This window comes from Hemiscyllium ocellatum, chromosome 22 (assembly GCF_020745735.1).
Source record: "Hemiscyllium ocellatum isolate sHemOce1 chromosome 22, sHemOce1.pat.X.cur, whole genome shotgun sequence".
NCBI classification, from domain to species: domain Eukaryota; kingdom Metazoa; phylum Chordata; class Chondrichthyes; order Orectolobiformes; family Hemiscylliidae; genus Hemiscyllium; species Hemiscyllium ocellatum.
Genome location: NC_083422.1, coordinates 16834511 through 16855310, shown reverse-complemented (window position 1 = coordinate 16855310; position 20800 = coordinate 16834511). Strand labels below are relative to the sequence as shown.

General features: G+C 38.9%; 1 protein-coding gene across 3 annotated transcripts in view; it reads left to right on the top strand.

Annotated features, from left to right (window-relative positions):
• Nucleotides 1-20800, top strand: part of LOC132826223 (kinesin-like protein KIF20B) — a 112890-nt gene that overhangs the window by 84562 nt on the left and 7528 nt on the right. For 2 of the 3 annotated variants that reach the window (XM_060841902.1, XM_060841901.1), the window contains exons 28-31: nucleotides 687-863; nucleotides 1654-1851; nucleotides 10103-10198; nucleotides 19212-19347. In XM_060841902.1, coding sequence (XP_060697885.1) covers nucleotides 687-863; nucleotides 1654-1851; nucleotides 10103-10198; nucleotides 19212-19347 — 607 coding nt within the window. The remainder of the gene's footprint in view (nucleotides 1-686; nucleotides 864-1653; nucleotides 1852-10102; nucleotides 10199-19211; nucleotides 19348-20800) is intronic. The other variant, XM_060841903.1, reaches the window with a different exon arrangement.

Here is a 20800-nt window from a genome sequence, read left to right as displayed (position 1 = left end):
CCCCCTAGTCATTTTTACAGGAGACTAGACTGTCTAAATTTAGTGCTGAGCAACTAATTACATTAAGTAAAACCTATTTTAAATTATTTGATAAGTATGGTGGAAGCAGATGACTCACTTTGCCCTCTTGGGAGGAGCACTATAGACTCAGACTTGCTGAGTTGCCGCCATCTTGGATCTTTTAATTTTAACCTGTAAGTGGCATCCATCCTTTGGAAATGAACAGCAGGTTATATTGCACTTAAATTGCTTTTCCTGTAGACTAACAGAAGTTTCTCAAGTGATGGTTTGATGCAGTTTAGTTGGTTCAGGTATCCTAGCATGCAACCATAATTTGGGTTGATTGTTCAGGACAGTATTGAGAAATAAGAGTGCTGCTCTGGTAAAATGCTAAGATGAAGCTTTATCTCTCTCCTATCAGGTGGATGTAAAGAATTCTATAATAAAATTTTTAAAATAATTTCTATTAATGACCAAGTCAATAGTTACTCTTCAATTTTTACAAATTATTGAGAGTTAATCTCATTTGCTGTTGGTGAGAGTCTTGGCAAATTGGTTGTCAGTTTTTGCTGACACTTTAGTGACTACTAGTTTGTTTGCTGGGAATACTAAGGACAAAAGTTCCCTATATCAGTATAACTTGTGTACTCAAATGCTTTGACAAGTATTCTTGAATTTTTTTTAAGGAGAGACTTGCATCTGAGATCATCGAGAAGGATCAGGATCTACAGAAATGGCGAAAAGAGAGGGACAGCTTGGTAAAGGAGCTGGAAGTGAAACTTGGAGATCTTATAACCAGTAGTAAAGAAAAAGATGAAGAAATAGAAAGACTCAAGGCTTCCTTAAGACAGAACCTAGGAGAGGTGAGGATAGAAGTCTTTGTTTTGTGCATGACCTGTATGTACACATGCTCCTGGCTGACTTAGACAAGTGCTCATTCATAAAAGTAATAGTCAGAAGTTTATTGGGTGGGACAGGGTGTTTTTTTTTAAATTCTGGGAGCGTTAGATCAATTGGGCTTATTTCTGGGTATGCCGAGCCAATCAATATGAAATTTGCAACATAATGAATATTGGGTCAGTTAAAACCATAAGAGGTGTACAGTGATTTTAACATGGCCAGCTGGGTGGTCATCATAGAATTGGCGTTCCCTGATTGGGCTTGTTAATCTGGTCCAATCTGTCAGCCAGAGCTTCCTGATATTTGACCCCTACGGAGCTCTGCTTGTCACAGGTTCATTGGCCACATAGATGTTTTATTTCCTGGCGGTGAAATGTTAGTAAATTTATTTGCACTTGGGTTTAAAAAAAGAGAAGGTCTGCAACTCAGTTCATTCTGAAAGCTGGCTCTGAGGAAGCTGGATCATTGTCAATGACTGTCCACGTGTAAATGAACGGCGACTTGGTGACAGGATTCCAGTCTCTCCGGAGTTATTTCAAAGTGAAACTTTCATTGCTATGGGGCTGTATTCACATTTAGAACTTTAATTCTAATTGTTTTATTTTACATTAACATTGTTCCATTTGACTTTTTGTCTCAGATTTGTTTTGGACCCACTGCTTATCTGAAACTATCTGGATTAGAATCATCTGATTCATCTGACTTTACTGATTCACTTTATCCTAAAATGTTTTCTGTCTGTTCATCATCCAGTTGGAAACTGTCCTAGATTCTTCAGAAGTCTCGACAGACAGTGGAGATAAAACAAGTCGGTTTCCAAAGCCCCAGTTGGAGATTCAGTTCACACCTCTTCAACCAAACAAAATTTCAGTGAAAGAGTCAAGTGGCAATTTGATCACAATGAAAGTACCCAAATCTACCAGAAAAAGAAAAAGCTCTGCCCTGGAAGAGGTAATGAATTTGTATAAAATACCTACTATCTTTCATTTCTACAATGCTTTCAATTTGATTGAAAGCAGTTTTTAAAAAATTGCTAGGAGAAAGTGAGGACTCAGATGCTGGCGATCAGAGCTGAAAAATGTGTTGCTGGAAAAGCGCAGCAGGTCAGGCAGCATCCAAGGAACAGGAGAATTGACGTTTTGGGCATTAGCCCTTCTTCAGGAAAAAAGATTGCTTACTTCCATGTGCATAATACCCCTCTTTAGGAAGTGTTGGTTCAAGCACACAAACTCAGCTCATGCTCCACTACGTTACAGATGTACTGTTACATGGATGAGATGTCAAACTCAGCTTTGGCTTAGGAAGTATCTGATAGCACTAGCTTTGAAGAAGAACTGGGGAGTTAAATCTGGTGCCCTGGCCAATATTATCACTCTGAAAATACCTACAAATTTATCAGGTCATCAAGACATTACTGTTGTGGGACATTAACTGCATACAAATTGGCTGTCAAGCTTGTTACTACTTTGAAATTATGGATGGTACTATATTAATACAAAACCAATGGCCTAAAATAATAGCTTATAATCTTTCTACCAAGGCTATACATGCTTCAATGGCATTGCATGAGAAGTGGAGCCAATTGATGAAGCAGAAGTCCTGGTTGAATACCCTTAAGGCCATAAGAAAAAGGAACAAATTAGGTCAATTTGCCCATTGAGTCTGCTCTGATCTTCAATCATGCTTCTCAACCCCATTTTCCTGTCTTTTTCCCATAACCCTTGACCCTCTTACCAATAACTTGTCTATCTCTGTCTTGAATACACTTAATGACTTTGCCACAGAGGATTGTGAAGCCATGAGTTCCGTCTGGCTGAAGAAATTCCTTATTATCTCATTCTAAATGGTCAGCAATTCACTGAGGTCATGCCTTCGGATCCTAGTCTCTCCTTGTGCGAACGTCTTCTCAATGTTCACTATATTCAGATCTTTTTGTATTCTGCAAGTTTCAACCCTAACCATCACTCTAGCCCTCCTCACCCTTTTTAAATTCCAGCGAGTACAGACCCAGAGTCCTCAACTCCTCATACGACAAGTACTCCATATTTGGAATCATTTCTTGTAAACCTCCTCTGGAATCCCTCCGACGCCAGCAAGTCTTTCATAGATGCAGGGCCCAAAACTGCTCCCAATATTTTAAATGCAGTCTGACCAGAGCACGGTGGCTCAGTGGTTAGCACTGCTGCCTCGCAGCACTAGGGTCCCAGGTTCGATTCCAGCCTTGGGTGACTGTGTGGAGTTTGCACATTCTCCCTGTGTCTGCATGGGTTTCCTCTAGGTGCTCTGGCTTCCTCCCATAGTCCAATGGTGTGCAGGTCAGGTGAATTGGCCATAATGTTAGGTGCATTTAGTCAGCAGGAAATGTGTCTGGATGGGTTACTCTTTGGAGGGTTGGTGTGGACTTGCTGGGCCGAAGGGCTGTTTCCACACTGTAGAATATCTAATCTAAAAAATTATACAGCCTCAGCAGTACATATCTGCTCTTGTATTCTAGCCCTCTTGAAATGAATGCTAACTGAGCCTGCAAGTTAACCTCACTACTATCTTGAACTAAGTTGCTTCGTTTCAGAGATCTGAATCCTTTACCGGTTTCGAAAATAGTCCACGTCTCTGTTCTTCCTACCAAAGTGTATAACTTCTCACATTCCCAATTATATTCCATCAGCCACTTCTTTACCCACTCACCGAGCATTCTGCAACCTTCCTGCTTCCTCAACACTACTTCTCCCTCTACCTAACAACAATGCCTTCTGTTCCTTTATCCACATCATTAATGAATAATATGAATAGTTGTGATCCCAACACTGACCCCTGTGGAATTCTACTGGTCACTGTCTGCCATCCAGAAAAAGATCTCTTTTATCCCTACTGTGTCTTCTGCCAGTCAGCCAATCCTCTATCCATGCCAGTAGCTTGTCCCTAACACCATGGGCTGTTATTTTCTTTGAGCAGACTCCTGTGCAGCATCTTGTCAAAGGCCATTTGAAAATGGGTGTCCTTTGTTTAACTTGCCTGTTAACTCCTCAAAGAATTCAAACAGATTTGTCAGTCATGACCTCCCCTTCATGATACTCCTACTTAGCCCTATTTTACTATGCCTTTCTAACTACTCCTCAATGGATTCTCAAATCTTACCAGCTACTGAGTCCAGGAGAAGTGGTCTATACTTATCTGTCTTCTGCCTACCTCCTTTCTTGAATAGAGGCGTTACATTATCCATTTTCTAATCCTCTGGGATCCTCCTTGACTCGTGGTTCCTGAAAGATCATCACCAGTGCCTCTACAATCTCCTCCTTTATTTCTCTGAGGTGTAGCCCATCTCGTCTGGATGATTTATCTGCCTTCAGACAGTTCAGCTTCCCAGCATTATCATCATAGTAAAGGCACTCACCTGTACCCCCGATTCTCTTGAAGTTCTAGTATGTTGCTGGAGTCTTCCACTTCAAAACCAGTGTGAAGTACCTATTCTTTCCTCTGTAATTTCTTTATTATTACTTCTGTAGCCTAATGATCCAGCAGTCCAATGTCAATTCTTGCCTCACTCTACCTTTTAGGTATATTTTTTAAAAACTCTTGCAGTCATCTTTAATATTACTAACTAACTTACTCTTATAGTTCATCTTTTTCCCCCCTTTTTATTTTGTTAATTAGGCTCAGCTGTTTTTAAAGGCTTCCCAGTTTTCTGGCTCCCCACTAATCTTTACATTGCACGCCTTTCTATTTCTTTTATGCTGTCCCTGACATCCCTCATCAGCCATGGTTTCCTCACCCTCCCCTTTTAATATGTTTCTTCTTCATTTGGATTAATTTCTGCTGTTCCTCCCAAATTATCCCAAGAAACCCCTGCCATTGAGCCAGTTCAAAACTACTCTGGTTCCAAAACCCTACTTGTTCACTTTATTTGCATATGTGTGGTGTGTATCCATGCTAGGCTGATCTCAAGGAACCATGGTTCCAGTTAGCAATAACTAGTCATGCTCACATCTCCCAAATCTGTATTTATCCACATATTTGCTGGGATAGTGTACCTCAATTTGTTAAAGTGATTATTTAGTTTGTTTAAGACATGGTAGTTTTGAAGTCAATAAAATATTGGCACTGTGAAAATATTAAACATTGCAGTGTTAGTTGAGATCCTCTCAAAAAGCATAAACTTGTATTTTAGATATTACATCTGATTTTGAATGAGGTAATCATCAGTTCCATAGTTTTGATTATTAAACTTAAGTACTTTTTTTATTCCCCCCCCCTCTCATTTTACAATTACCCTTCAAGAGTATGCTGTCAGGCTGCTGGAAAAGCCATTCCACAAAGAAATACTCAGCAGCTGGTACTTGTAAGGTACAAAACTGTGTTGCTTGAGAAAAGCAATAATATAGGTAGAATTTTAATTCTAAGGAAATTAATATTTGAACTATAACTCATTACTTTAAATCATTAATTATCCATAACTTGTGTTCTATTTAAATAGAGGCACTTGTTGGCTCAAGTCTACTTTTAGTAAGAATGAATTTTAAATATGCAAGGATATCCATCTGCTTTTATTCCTAACTGAACATTAAACCCTGAGTAAACCATGTTATTTGAAGATGGTGTACCTTTTATTTAGTTCAGTACATCAAATATGACCAATTAATTGCAAAAGAGCATAAAGATTCCATTAGACAAATAATGTCATACGAAGTCTAGTTAAACCACAAAGAAGTAGAACACAACCATAACAAGATCGGACATATTTAAAGAAGCATCAACCTTGCTCATTCAACAAGTAAATACAATTCTAATTTGCTGTGACATATGTTTAATTTTTTAAAAAATTCTTTTTTTCTCCCCCTCCCTGATGGTGCTGATTACTACTGAGGAATGTACTGTGTTAAATGCTATGTGAATACAGGCAATAAAGTGGGCCAGGTTATATAACAACAAAGGACAGCTTATTCCCAGTGTAAGCCTCCTCTTGTCTGAAGTCCATATGCATCAGAGTAGAAACCTCACCTGACTTCTTTCTCACCCTGCCTCGCCCATTGTTTAGGAGCAGAGAGCCCAGCTGTTCTATCTCATTTCCTTTCCTATGGAAACATAGTTTGCATTTAAGTTTCTGTCATTGCTCTACATTTTTATACCCCAAATTTTACTTGTTTGAATGTTTTCAATCTCTTTCTTGCAAATTTTGATTAACTATTCACTGCCTTTTTGACAAAAACAATTTTAGAATTCCACTGTTCTCTAAGAGTTTTCTTATTTCACTGATTTAAAACTAACCTAGCTCCAAGTTCAAAATTATAGTTGATTACCCAACCAAAGAAATTAGGTTGTGCCTAGCCAATCTTTTTTATTGTAAAGCACTGCATTAAATCATTTCTGTACTTATAAACTTAAGGCACTACAAATCCAGTTTATAGTCGTAGAAAAGGTACAACACGGAAACAGACCCTTCGCTCCAACTCATCCAAGCCGACCAGATGTCCTAACCTAATCTAGTCACACTTGCCAGCACTTGGCCCATATCTCTCTAAACCCTTCATATTCATATGCCCATTCAGATGCCTTTTAAACATTGCAATTGTACCAGCCTCCACCACTTCTTCTGGCAGCCCATTCCACACACACACCATCCTCTGCATGAAAAAGTGGCCCCTTAGGTCCATTTTATATTTTTCCCCTCTCGCCCTAAACTTTTGCCGGCTAATTCTAGACTTCCCCCACCCCAGGGAAAAAGCCTTGCCTATTTACCCTATCCATGCCCCTCGTACTTTTATAAACCTCCAATGCTCCAGTGGAAACACCCCCAGCTTATTCAGCATCTCCCAGTAGCTGAAATCCTCCAACCCTGGCAACATCCTTGTACATCTTTTCTGAACCCTTTTAAATTTCACAACATTTTCCCGATAGGAAGGAGACAAGAATTGTATGCAATATTCAAACAGTGGCCTAACCAATGTCCTATACAGCTGCAACATGATCTCCCAACTCCTGTGCTCAATACTCTGACCAATAAAGGAAAGCATACCAAATGCCACCTTCACTATCCTATCTACCTGCGATTTTACTTCCAAGGAACTATGAATCTGCACTATTTGTTCAGCAGCACTCCCCAGGCTCTTACCATAAGTCCTATCTGATTTGTTTTTCCAAAATGCAGCACTTTGCATTTATCTAAATTAAACTCCATCTGCCACTCCACAGTCCATTGGCCCATCTGATCAAGATCCCATTGTACTCTGAGGTAACCTTCTTCACTGTCCATTACATCTCCAATTTTGGTGTCATCTGCAAGCTTACTAACTATACCTCTTATGTTTACATCCAAATCATTTATATAAATGATGAAAAGCAGTGGACCCAACACCGATCCTTGTGGCACACCACTGGTCACAGGCCTCCAATCTGAAATACAGTCCTCTACTACCACCCTCTGTCTTCTACTTTTGAGCCAGTTCTGTATCCAAATGTCTAGTTTTCCCTGTATTCCATGAGATATGACCTTGCTATTCAGCCTCTCATGAGGAACATTCTTGAATGTCTTACTGAAGTCTATTTGGATCATGCCTACCACTCTGCCCTCCTCAATCCTCTTTGTTACTTCCAAAAACTCAATCAAGTTTGTGAGACATGATTTCCCATTACAAAGCCATGCTTACTATGCCTAATCAGTTCTGGCTTTTCCAAGTACATGTACATTCTGTCCCTCAGGATTCCCTCCAACAACTTGCCCACCACCTATGTCAGGCTCACCCGACAATAGTTCCCTGGCTTTTCTTTAACACTTTTTTTCTTAAATAATGACACCACGTTAGCCAACCTCCAGTTTTCCGTTACCTCACCTGTGATTATCAGTGATACAAATTCCTCAGTAAGGGGCCCAGCAATCACTTACCTAGCTTCCCACAGAGTTCTAAGGTACACCTGATCAGGTCCTGTGGATATATCCACTTTTATGCATTTAAAGACATCCAGCACCACCACCTCCGTAAAATGTTCATTTTTCAAGATGTTACCATCTATTTCCACACATTCTATATCTTACATGTCCTTCTCTACTGTAAACACTGATGCAGAATACTTGGGTAGTATCTTCCCCATCTGCTGCGGCTCTACATGTAGGCTGCCTTGCTGACCTTTGAGGGGCGCTATTCTCTCCTTAGTTACCCTTTGTCCTTCTATGTATTGATAGAAACCCTTTGGATTCTTCTTAACTCTATTTGCCAAAGCTATCTCATGTCCCCTTTTGCCCTACTGATTTATGTAATTTGTTCTCAAATTTGACCAATCAGCTTTCGTATTCTGGCAAATCTATTTTTAATATTTGCCATGGACCAAGCGATATCTAGAGCTTATGATTTTGGGAAGAGTCCATGAAAAGTGAGATCTTGGGATTTTCAAATAGAAAGAAAGTAGATCAGGATAACTGGGGTTAAACGTTTTAACTGTTTGGTTAAAATGGTAATGAAGCAAATGGCTATCTTAGACACTTTTTACTGTGTCACAATACTTGTGACAGCAATAAATCAAACTTAAAATCAAATAATTTCAAGAGTCATCTACAGTTCTTGTCGTTTAATATAAGAACAAACATTTTGTGCAAATAGTCTAGTTCACTCTTACTAAATAGAACACTTTTGGTTAAGGAATGTGACTGTTTCATCAAATATCCTGGAATTCAAATAATAAATTTAGTCTAGAGAATCAACTATATGCTCAAAATAATTACTGATGTTTGGAGATATAGTCACATTTATTCTACAGCTGTTCCATTAACTGCATTTATAGCTATTACATCATTAACAAAAACCTCTCGTTTGTTAGCATGGACCTTTTGCCCACTACCTATGTAGTCACCTGTGCACACTGTTCCCTTCCCTGTATTTTGACGATGGAAGATGATCTAAGTTTTGGGTAATAAAAAAACATACTGAAGATTCAGCTCACTTTTTTTTTCAATGTTCTTTTTTCCTTCTAAAAATTTATTTCCTGTTATAATTTTCTGGAAGGAAAGCCCAGTGAGAGAAATTGAAATTGAAGTGTTCATGCTTGAAAAATGACTGATAGAAAGCAAATGAAGAAAAGAATGAGGGAGTGAGGAAAACCAGGACCTAAGGTGCTACATGTTGAAAGTGACAGTGGCAAATCACATGCTTTTAGGGCATAAAAATATTGTGAGAGAGACATAACAATTATTTGTTAAGAAGACATGAGGAAACCAGGTTTTAAGAAGAAACCTAATCTGAGCACTTGAGTTGAGAGCATTGTATGCTGAAAAATACGAACAATTTTATTAATATCTTGCTACAAACACTTATTTTGGTTGATATGTGGTGCTCCACTGGTGTGACTTGGAAACAGTGGGCTTTTGATCAAAACCCATTCAACTAGAGTTAATATAGCGTGCAAAATGTTTAACTACATATCAGGGCATTAGCAATTTTAAAAAAGCATTGAAATTTGAAAATTGATTATTCAAAGAGCGTTTCAATATGCTGCTAAATAAAAATAGGAGGTAATTCAGATCTCAAATGTAACCATTTAAGATTTCTGCTTTGTTTTAACCTGTAGAACAATTACAGATTTGTCATTAAAACTGACATTATTGTGGAGTGCATTATCAGAACAAGTAAAACTGATAGAAGTCGTTATATAGTATTTCTATTAACTTGCGATCACCTTCTTTCTACAGTATTTTGATTCCAAATAAGTAAAACTGAGTACTTTTTCAATAAGATTAGACCACTACTGTGAGGAAAAAAACCTAATTTCAGTCACAGATCTTCCACAATCCACAGATGCAGTATATACACCTGTACTGAGTGGTAAATGCTTTTGACAATTGCTAGATTAACTTCACGGAGGTAAAAGTGAAGACTATGTATGCTGAAGATCAGAGTTGAAAGTGTGGTACTGGTAAAGCACAGGTGGTCAGGCAGCATCTGAGGAGCAGGAAACTCCCTGATGAAGGGCTTATGCCTGAAACATTGATTTTCCTGCTCTTCGGATGCTGCCTGACTGGCCGTGCTTTTCCAGTACCACGTTCTCCACTACGAGACTAACTTCATGGTTGCGCACCTAGAAATTATACTTTGAAATATAACTTCCTTCAGGCTTGTGCTTGTAATTATGTTGCATTATTTGCTAATGGCAGTTGGTGTTCTTCCAAAGTAATTTGAGCTTAGGCTTATGGATATTTTTCATTTCCTTTTGCATTTAGAAGATTGATTGTGAAAACTTGAAAAATGCAATTGTTTCTAGAAGGGTATGCAACACTCCCCTGACTTCTCTTGCTGACACCAGCATGGCAGAAGAGGTTAGTCTTTCCATTATTACTTATTTTTAACAAATTAGGAGAGTATAATTTGCATTAGACTCTTAAGTTTTCGAGTTAATTAATATGCAATTTTGTCTTATTGTCCTGTTGCTGTGTCAAAAATCTAGCATGTCCTTTTGGATCGAGTCAGAGTGGTCTATTAGTACTCCAAGGCATTATCAATTACTGAGCTACTCAGTTAAGTGTTGGCACATTTGTAGATACAATGCTGGTTTGACTGTTAGATGTTGGTGTACTCTATCATGAATTGTGGCAGTGGAGGTCTGCCAGCATGCAACACCATCTCCCAGAAATGTAAAGTTTTTGCAAAATATGTTTGTTGAAATTTATACCCGAAGAGTCTCTGGGAACAGTACTTGAGCAGGGGTCCCTGTTTGTGTCAAAAGTATCGGATATTATAAAATCATTGTTACATCAGCAGTCAAGTCTGCGATACTTTATGTACAAATTTAGCTGAGTAGATTACTACAATGCATTTGTACGTCTCTTGGCAAAGAACAGCCAATCTGCTATAAAAGGAACCAGGCACTGATGCTTAAAAGGCTTCGTATCACGTGTGTAAGCCAATGTTGAAATTATTTCTGAAAGTACTCTGAGGTGTTTCTGGTGCTGTGGTAGGCTCCTGTATTGCATTTTTACAGGAATGACAAAGAAATTGTTGACTATTCAGTCTAAAGCTCCGACTGAGTTTCCCAGCGCCTGTGGGTCTACAAAGAAATTAAAGTATTAGAAGAGCAAATTCTGCATGATGATTCTGACTAGTTGAAGTGCAACTCTTTACCACTTGACAATGGCAAAAGGATATCTAGCAGGCTGATCCAATACACATCATAATGTACATTCCGTCAGCCTGTCAGACTCTATGCATTTCACCACCCTTTTCCTGTATGCTACCTAGTTGTGGCCTTACATAGAAAAGTAGAAAATAGGAGTATGAGTATGCCATGAAGCCCTTTTTTTTTTGGAGCCTGGTCTGCCATCAGTATGGCCTTGACTGATCATCCAGCTCTGTATCCTGTGCCTACTTTCTCCCCATACTCTTTTTGTTCCTTTAACCCTAAAAACAATTTCTGTCTCCATTTTCTTGAAAACATTTAATGTTTTGGTCTGAACAGCTGTCTATGGTAGCAAATTCCACGGCCTTCCTACTGTGGGTGAAAAAATGTCTCCTTAGCTCAATCCTAAATGATCTGCTCCATATCCTTAAAATGTGACCTTCCCAGGAAAGATTTAGAGGAATATGGACCAAACACAGGCAAATGGGATTAGTTTTGTTTGGAAAATCTGGTTGGCATAGACAAGTTGGATCGAAGGGCCTGTTTCTTGGCCTTTTAGAATTTCATAGATTTTGGAGATCTTCTCCTCCTGCCATCCCAAGAATCGGTCTGGTAAGCTTTCATTGTATTCCCTTCATGGCCAGAACATTTTTCCTCCGATAAGGAGAGTAATAAGGAACTGTTGATGACAAAAAATATTGAAGCTTTGACCGGGAAAAAGGAGGAGGAATGGCTCAGGTACAGGCAGCTGTGATCAAGTGAATTCTTCGAGATTATATAGGGAATACAGGCGTTTATTGTAGAAAGAAATCGGAGGGCGAAAAGGGGAAATGAGATTATGTTGGCTGAGAAGATTAGGGTGAATCTCAGGAGGCTCTAAGTATATTAAAGCAAAAAGAATAGCTAGAAATAGAATAGGACCCCAGGATCCCTCAAGGAGCAAAGTGGACGTATATGCATAGAATCACAAGAGATGGGCAAGGTCCTCAATGAATATTTCTCCTCTCTGTTTACTGTGAAGAAAAACATAACGACTTGGGAACTTGGGGAAGTTAGTGGTCATATCTTGGGGAGAGTCCAAGTCACAGTATTGGAATGTAAAAAGGTGGATAAATCTCCTGGTTCTGACCAAATATATCCGAGAACACTGCAAGACACTAAGAAGAAATTGCAGGGGCCCTAGCTAAAAGTTTTGCAACATCATTAGCTACAGGTTAGGTGTTTGAAAACTAGATGGTATTGAATGTTGTGCCATTATTCAAGAAGGGCTGCATAGAAAAACTTGGGAACTACAGACCAGTAACCCTAAAGTCTGTTGTGGGTGTTTTAATTGAGAAGATTCTGAGAGATAAGATTTGCATGCACTTTGGAAAGATTGGGTTTGATTAGGAATAGTCAGCTTGGCTTTGTGTGGGAGATCATGCCTCACAAATTTGTTAGAGTTCTTTGAAGTGACCAGGAAGGTTGACGAGGGCAGGATGGTAGATGTAATCTATATGGATTTTGGTAAGGCCTTTGATAAATTCCACATGCTAGGCTGCTCTGGAAGGTTAGATCATGTGGAATCCAGAGGGAGCTTGCAAATAAGATTAAAAATTGGGTTTATGGTAGGAAGCAGAATGTAATAGTGGAAGTATGCTTGTTGGACTGGAGGCCTCTGACTAGTGAAGTGCCTCGTGTCAGTGCTGGATCCATTGCTGTTTGTTATTTTTATCGATTTTTAAATTTGAATGAGAATGTACAAGGCATGATTAGTAAGTTTGTAGACGACACTGAAATAGGAGGTATCACAGACAATGAGGAAGGTTATCAGAAATTTTAGCAGGATCTTGATCAGCTGGGGAAGTGGGCCAAGAAATGGCAATTGGAGTTAAATACAGCTAAGTGTGAGGTCTTGCATTTTGGAAAGTCAAATCAAGGTAGGAGTTTGAGTGAATGGTAGGACATTAAGGAGTGTAGTGAAACAGAGGGGCCTTGGAGTTCAGGTGCATGTTTCTCAATGTGGAGTCACAACTAGACAGACAGTGAAGAAGGTGTTTGGCACACTGGCCGACATAAGAATTAGGAGTAGGAGTAGGCCATTCAGCCCTTTTTGAGCCTGCTCCACCATTCAATAAGATCATGGCTGATCTTTTCGTGGACTCAGTTCCACTTACGTGTGCTCTCACTGTATCCTTTAATTCCTTTTATTGTTCAAAAATATCTAAGCTTTAAAAACGTTTACTGAAGTAGCATCAGCTATTTCACTGGGCAAGGAATTTCATAGATTTGCAACCCTGAGTGAAGAAGTTCCTTCTCAATTCAGTTCCAAATCTGCTCCGTCTAATCTTGATGCTATGCCCTCTTGTCCTAGTTTCATCTCCAAATGGAAACATCCTCTCTACTTCTATCTTATTTATTCCCTTCATAATTTTATGTTTTTATAAGATTCCTCCCTCATTCTTCTGAATTCTAATGAAAATAATCCCAGTCTATCAGTCTCTCTTCATAAGCCAACACCCTCAACTCTGGAATCAGCCTGGTGAATCTCCTCTGCATCCTCTCCAGTGCCAGTACATCCTTTCTCAAGTAAGGAGGCCAAAACTGCACACAATACTCAAGGTGTGACTTCACCAGCACCCTGTAGAGTTGCAACATAACCTCCCTGCTTTTAAACTCAACGCCTTTAGCAAAGAAGGACAAAATTCCATTTGCCTTCCTAATTACTTGTTGTATCTACAGACCAACCTTCTGTGATTCATGCACAAGGACACCCAGGTCCCTCTGCATAGCAGCATACTGCAACTTTTTATCATTCAAATAATAATCCTTTTTCCTGTTACTCCTACCAAAATGTATGACTTCACATTTATTACCATTGTATTCTATCAAGCAGACATTTGCCCACTCATTCAAAGTATTTATGGTCCTCTGCAAAGTTTCACAGTCCTCCGCACATTTTGTTCTGCCACTCAATTTAGTGTGTCAGAATTTGCAGATGACACTATACGTGGTCCCCAAAACCAAATCATTTATATAAATTGTGAATAATTGCGGTCCCAACACTGATCCCTGAGGCACACCACTAGTCACTGATTGCCAGCCAGAATAGCACTCATTTATCCCCAATCTTTGCTTCCTGTTAGTCAACCAATCCAAAACCATGCTAATACTTTACTCCTAAATCCATGCATCCTTATTTTATGCAGCAGCCTCTTGTGTGGTACCATGCCAAAGACCTTTTGGAAATCTAGATACACCACATCTACTTCTGGGACCTATTGTCCACCTTGTTCGTAATGTCTTCATAGAATTCCATAAAACTTGTTAAGCATGACCTGCTGTTTATGAACCCATGCTGCATCTGCCCAATGGAACAATTTTTATCGAGATGCCTTGCTTTTTCTTTCTTGACAATAAACTCCAGCATCTTCCGCACTATAGAGGTTAAGCTAACCGGTCTATAGTCCGCCATCTTTTGCTACCTCCCTTTTTAAACAGTGGCGTCACATTTGCTGTTTTCAAATCTGCTGTGACTGTCCCAGAGTCCAGCGAATTTTGGAAAATTACCACCGATGCGCTTGCTATTTCTCCCACCGTGTCTTTTTGTACCCTGGGATGCATTCCATCAGGGCCAGGAGACTTGGCTTTCCTTAGCTCCATTAGCTTGCTCAATGCTGCCTCTTCCATAAGAATGAATGTTTCAAGGTCTTCACTACCCTTCGTTTTTTTTTGTCAATTACTGGCACGTTATTAGTGTCCTCCACTGTGAAGACTGATACAAAATACCTGTTCAATGTCTCGGCCGTTTCATTATATCCCATAACTAAATGCCCCTTCTCATGATCGTAAAGGACCAATGTTTATTTAGCCACTCTTTCGTTTTATTCATCAATCAGGGCATTGAGTATACGAGTTGGGAAGTTACGTTGCATTCATACAGGATTTTGGTGAGGCCACGCTTGGAGTATTGTGTTCAGTTTTGATCACCTTGCTTTACGAAGGATGTTATTAAATTGGAAAGAGTACAGAAGAAATTCACAAAGATGTTGGCAGGACTCAATGGTCTGTGTTATTGGGGGAGGTTGGACAAGCTAGGATTTTTTTCTTTGAAACCCCCCCCCCCCGGACACACCTCGGTCTCCTACACTCTTTCTCAAAGTGTATAAGATCATGAGAGGCACGGATAGGATGAATGCACTCTGTTTCTCCCAGGGTTAGGGAATCGAGGAGTAGAAGACATCAGTTTAAGGTTTAAAGGGAAACATAGAGGGTGGTATGCATATGGAATGAGTTATCAGTGGAAGTTGTTGAGGCGGGTACATTAACAACATTTTAAAGACATTTGGACAAATACTTGGATAGAAAAGGATTACAAAGATATGAGCCAAGTGCAGGGAAATGGGGTTAACGTGAATGGACATTTTGGTTGGCATGGACCAGTTTGGGCCAAAGGGCCTGTCTCCATGCTGTAGGACTCTGACTCTATAAAATTGCATATAATACTCCAGCCAATTTGGGCCAAAGGGCCTGTACAATTGTAGCAAGACATCCCTGCTCCTGTAATTAAATCTTCTCAATATAAATGCAACATGCCACTTGCCTTCTCCACTGTTCACTGCACTTGCATTCTTACTTTCAGTGACTGGTGTACAAGGATACTCCAGGTCTTCTTGAATCCTCCTCCTCTCTCAGTACATTCAGATAATAACCTGTCTTCCTGTGTTTTGCTACCAAAGGAGATAATCTCCCTTATATTCACATTAATACTTCATTATCCAGTTGCTCTACTTTTCCAAATCCTACTGAAGCATCTCTACATCCTCATATCAGTTTACTGTCCCACCAAACTTTGTCTTCTATCATGTCCTCTGCAGCATAATGTATCTGGATCAGTAGGAAAATTTGAATTGTGGGTAGACCACTACCATGCAAAGTGTAAGGTCTGGGTGATGAGCCCCATCTATAGTTTGCTTTATTGTGTGAAATAACAGAATAAAGCTGAGCTGTGAGTTTGAGAAGCAACTTAATGTGAACGTGAAGTTGTCAGCAGCACCCACATCCCATAATGTTGCAGTTCATTCCATTTTGCAGAGCCCTCTCCAAAGAACTAAGAAGATACAGGGGTCCTTGTACCCCATTTGGTTTTACACTGCAGCATTCTATTTTGTCTCTCTTTTGGTATTCTTTCCCCTCTGTCGAAAGACACTGTGCAGCATGTTTAGATGATGTGTCATAACTGAATAGCTAGGATTTTATGGAGTCAATGAAAGATAAATGTGAAGCTGGCAGTTTAGACTGATGTGAGTGGATGAGAGGTAGTATTTGAATTTTAGGTGCAAGTCTTGAATGCCAGGGCTGTTAATGATTGAGTGATGGAATTGTGATGCAGTGAGTATCCTGAGAAATAGGTAAAGGATGCCACCTTGACATGCATACACTGACTTTGACTACTTGCATAAAGCCATTTGATGATTCACGTCATAGGCCAAGTGACTGAAGTTAACCTCCCTGGCTTCCACTTCCTCATACCTCCTGAGAATAGTCTTGAAATACTCTTCTGTTTATGTGATTTTTGAGAAAACTTGTAGCTCCGGTTGAGGATCAGGTTGTAAGTTTGCTCGCTGAGCTGGAAAGTTTGTTTGAGCCTCTGGTCAAGCTCTCATGTCATATCCTGCTTTCTACTTATGTTTCTTGGTCTCTTAAGGTGGGCGATGCCTTTTCCAGTTCTTTTCTTAAAGGTTGGTAAATGGGATTCAAATCAATGTGTTTATTGATGGAGTTCCAGTTTGAATACCAGGCCTCCGGAAATTCCCGTCTCTGTTTAGCATGTTCTAGGATGGATGTGTTTTCCCAATCGAAATGGTGTCCTTCTTTGTCTGTATGTAAGAATACTAGTGATAGTGAGTCATGTCTTTTGGTGGCTAGTTGGTGCTCGTGTATCCTGGTGGCTAGTTTTCTGCCTGTCTGTCCAATTAGTGTTTGTTACAGTCATTGCATGGTATTTTGTAAATGACATTTATTTTGCTGGTTGTTTTGAGTTCTGCAATTGTTCCATTTTCCTTACTTAAATTAAAGTGATAGTATTCAGCTGTAGTTTTGTGCAGCTTTCCTTTTAAGAGGGACAGATATTATGAACAGAGGACTGATTTCACCTTGTGTTTTTCTTATGCTGCTTGGCCCCTATTCTTCTGAAACTAGAAGCATGGTTGACACATGGCATATGATTCAGTCATGAATTAAGGTGGGAGCATCCAATTTGCACGTTGTTGATCTTCACCTTCACCTTCACTTCCAACCAGGTGTGTCCAAATGTGGAGCGATTATTAGGCTTTTTATTAGCCCTATTTTTGCATCTTAGTGTCTTTTTATGCTACAAATATTTTCTGGTATTTTTGTCACTTTGTAGGAAGGAACTTGGTTCACTTCGCCACAACAGGTTAATTAATGTATGTTGTATTGATTTAATATAATATAATATACTTTTGACTTGTACATTTTTAGTTCCTGTTCTATGACCTTTATTGGATGTTTGCACTGATTTCTTCCTCTTCCACCCCTGACATGACAAATTTTAAATGTAACCAGGTTGGAGATGTAGCCAAGTTTATATAAATCTCCAATTATGTCAGATTTGGTAGTAAGAACAAGTCACAGGTTTCTTTAGTTAACAAAGAGTAACTGATTTTTCTTTTACAAATAAAACTTATACAAACATAAGATTATTGATCAACCAGCACACAGGTGGACTGTGTAAAGGGGAGAACGAATGTTTTACCTTCTGTGATTCCAAATTTGACATAAGGTAAGCATGGATAAAATAAATGATGATCAAACGTTCCACAGGGCATTTCAAATTGCGAATGCATTGAAGTTAATCCCACGTTTCTCAACAGACTCCCCTGTCCTCATATATTGTACTTTAGTTGCAGTCCTGCTTCTTTTAGAACATGCACATATCAGAGGAGTTCAGTAACCCCTCACTACACAGTTAAGGAATAACTTGAGAACTTCCCTGAGATCCAATTACATGGAACTCATGGAGTTCAGTTACCTTTAGCAGCAAAGCTAATAGCAGCCCTGCTAAGCATGAATTCTACACTCTTCACCCCTTTACTGTCCAGTAGCACTGTACCTCTCTGAATGGAAATATTGCTATCCAATCACATAATTCAGGCTGTATCTAAGGGAAATGTACTTTCAAATTATATAGAAATGCAACAACACATTTTGCTTGGTACATAAAGTCTCTGCCTTTTAGAGAAACTATACATGGATTTTCCAATGAATTACTGTGGTAAATCTCTTAAGCAAGGAAATGAAAATTTCTTGAATGAGTGTCCAAATGTATTACTATATTCATTTATTCACTGGATAAAGGTGTTGCTGGCTGGGCCAGCGTTTATTGCCCATCCCTAATTACCCAAAGGGTGGTTAAGTCAACCATTATAGGCCAGACCAGGTAAGAGTGGCACTTTCCTTTCCCAAAGGACATTAGTGAACCAATTAGGTTTTACCTGACAATCGGCAATGGTTTCATGGTTATTGTTAAACACTTAATTCCAGATTTGTATTGAATTCAAGTTCCGCCATTTGCCATGATGGGATTTGAACCTTGGTTTGAAGAATATTATCAAGGTTTCTGGGTTAGTAGTTCAGCAATAATACCACTAGGCCATCACCTTCTTATCCTCCTTTTGAAAAATTAGCCTTTTTCTGTTGAGTTGTTTGTTTAGATCTCTGAATAATAGAAAATGAATTGCACATTTGACAAATTTATCTATATTTAAAATATTTTACTAGAAAAAAACTTACTAAAAGATTTTTTGTCTGTCCATTTTTTGAGAATGAAACCACCACTGTGAAAAAGATTGCACTAAAGTTTAGTTTCACCAATGTGTAAATAAGGTCGTCCCTGCAGTAAAATCATCTTACAAGGTAAAATATTTCTTGAAAGAGAAGAGATACTGACAAATTTGTGTACAGGCATTCCTCTGGTTGCCAATGGGTTTCGTTCCGGAGTGTGTACGCAAGCTAGAACACAACACAATATAACTCAACTATTTGTAAGTCAGGTCTTTTTAAAGTTACACTTCTTTATCTGGGATTACGTTCGTAAGTGCAATCAATTGTAAATCATGGACCCTCTACACAGCATTCGTTATAAATTTAAATTGGTAATTTTGTGGGTATAATTTGCATTGCAACATTGTCTCAATTGAAGTTTGTTATCTCAGAATGTGAAAAGTACAGCTGGTCGACTAAGAAAACAAGCCTCGATATCAAGTTTTGGGTCACGCCAAAAGAAAGATGGAACACTGCAGAAAATTGGAGATTTATTGCAAAGTTCCCCAACAATTCTACAGAACAAAGGTAAAATTACACAGTAACATGATAAGCTGTGATAAAATGTGTATATTAACTAAACAAATAGTAAAAATGTATTACTATCCTGTTTCTGGAGTTTTAGACAAGAATAAAGCTTTGTCCTAAACAGTATTTCGCTTCCAAACTTCATAGCAAGTCCTCATTTTAAGTTGCAATTGTGTTTCTGAAAATGGCAATTTTAAGTTAATCATAGGTTCCCATTGATCTCTATGTTAAAGAGTGGAATTAAACTCCATTTCAATATTTCTGTTTTGGAACAAAGAATTTAAATGTTAAAATATTATAAAAAGTTAATCCTTTCCCGTTTTGGTCAGCCATCATGAGTGGTGGAGATACACCTAAAGAGGGAAGCTACCTTCAAAGTATCCCCAAGGCATTTCAGTGAAGTTGGCTTTGAGTGGTTTAATGCCTCAATATTGGCTTGTTACCTTTTTCAAACAATGCCTCTCTTGTTGGCTTTCAAATGACCTCTGTTTTACCTGATGTAGAGGTCTGCAGCAGGCACACCTAAAACTCAAAAGTTGAAATTCACGATAGAGTCAAGAAATAAGCCTTTTCTGCACCGTTGAGCAGCCCCCATTTCACCTACTACTTAAAACAAAATCTGCTGGTTTTGATATGTTTAATTGAGAAATTCACTCCAGATACTTTTGAAAAATAAAATGTAGTTCCCTGAAGTACAAATGAATTCCTCCAGTTAATATCAAGAAATGAGACACAACAATGCTAAAAGATATTAAATTGCAATTGAAAACTCCATTTGGGAATACTATCTCTCGCTGCATGTTTTCAAACCAGAATGACTTAAAGTAGAATGAGCCAACAGCACTGGTACATTTTAGTGCCAATGACCTAGGGCAGTTTGAGGTCCTATGGTCAGACTTTTAGGAACTAACGAGGAAGTTTTGAAAAAATTGAGACTGCATTGTTTTTGTGTACTGGGTGTTGCTGGCTAGACAAGCAGTTATTACTTGGGGGCATTAAGAGTCAACCACATTCCTTTAGGTCTGGCGTGGCAGACCAGTAAGGATGGCAGCTTTCCTTCCTTGAAGGACATTGAGCCAGATGGGTTTTTATGATCAACAGAGGTTACATGGTTGCCATTTAGCTAGTTTTTAGTTCCAGATTTTTCTAAATTTCATCATCTGCTAAGGTGGGATTCAAGCCCTTGTCCCATGAAGATGAGCCTGGATTACTAGTTCAGTAACCAGGCTACTGAAGCCTCCCTGAGCAAAATTAGAAAGAAACTTTCAGTGGAAGGGATCAAAATTAATTAAGAAGTAATCTCAGATTATTGGCATCTGAAATTAATAAGGCATTGAGATCCAATGAGATGCATCCAATGATTTTGAAAGAAGTAAGGAGAAATTGTGGAGGCACTGAGCCTAACAATATTTCAGTCTTTCCTGGACTGAAAATGCCAACATTACAATCTTGT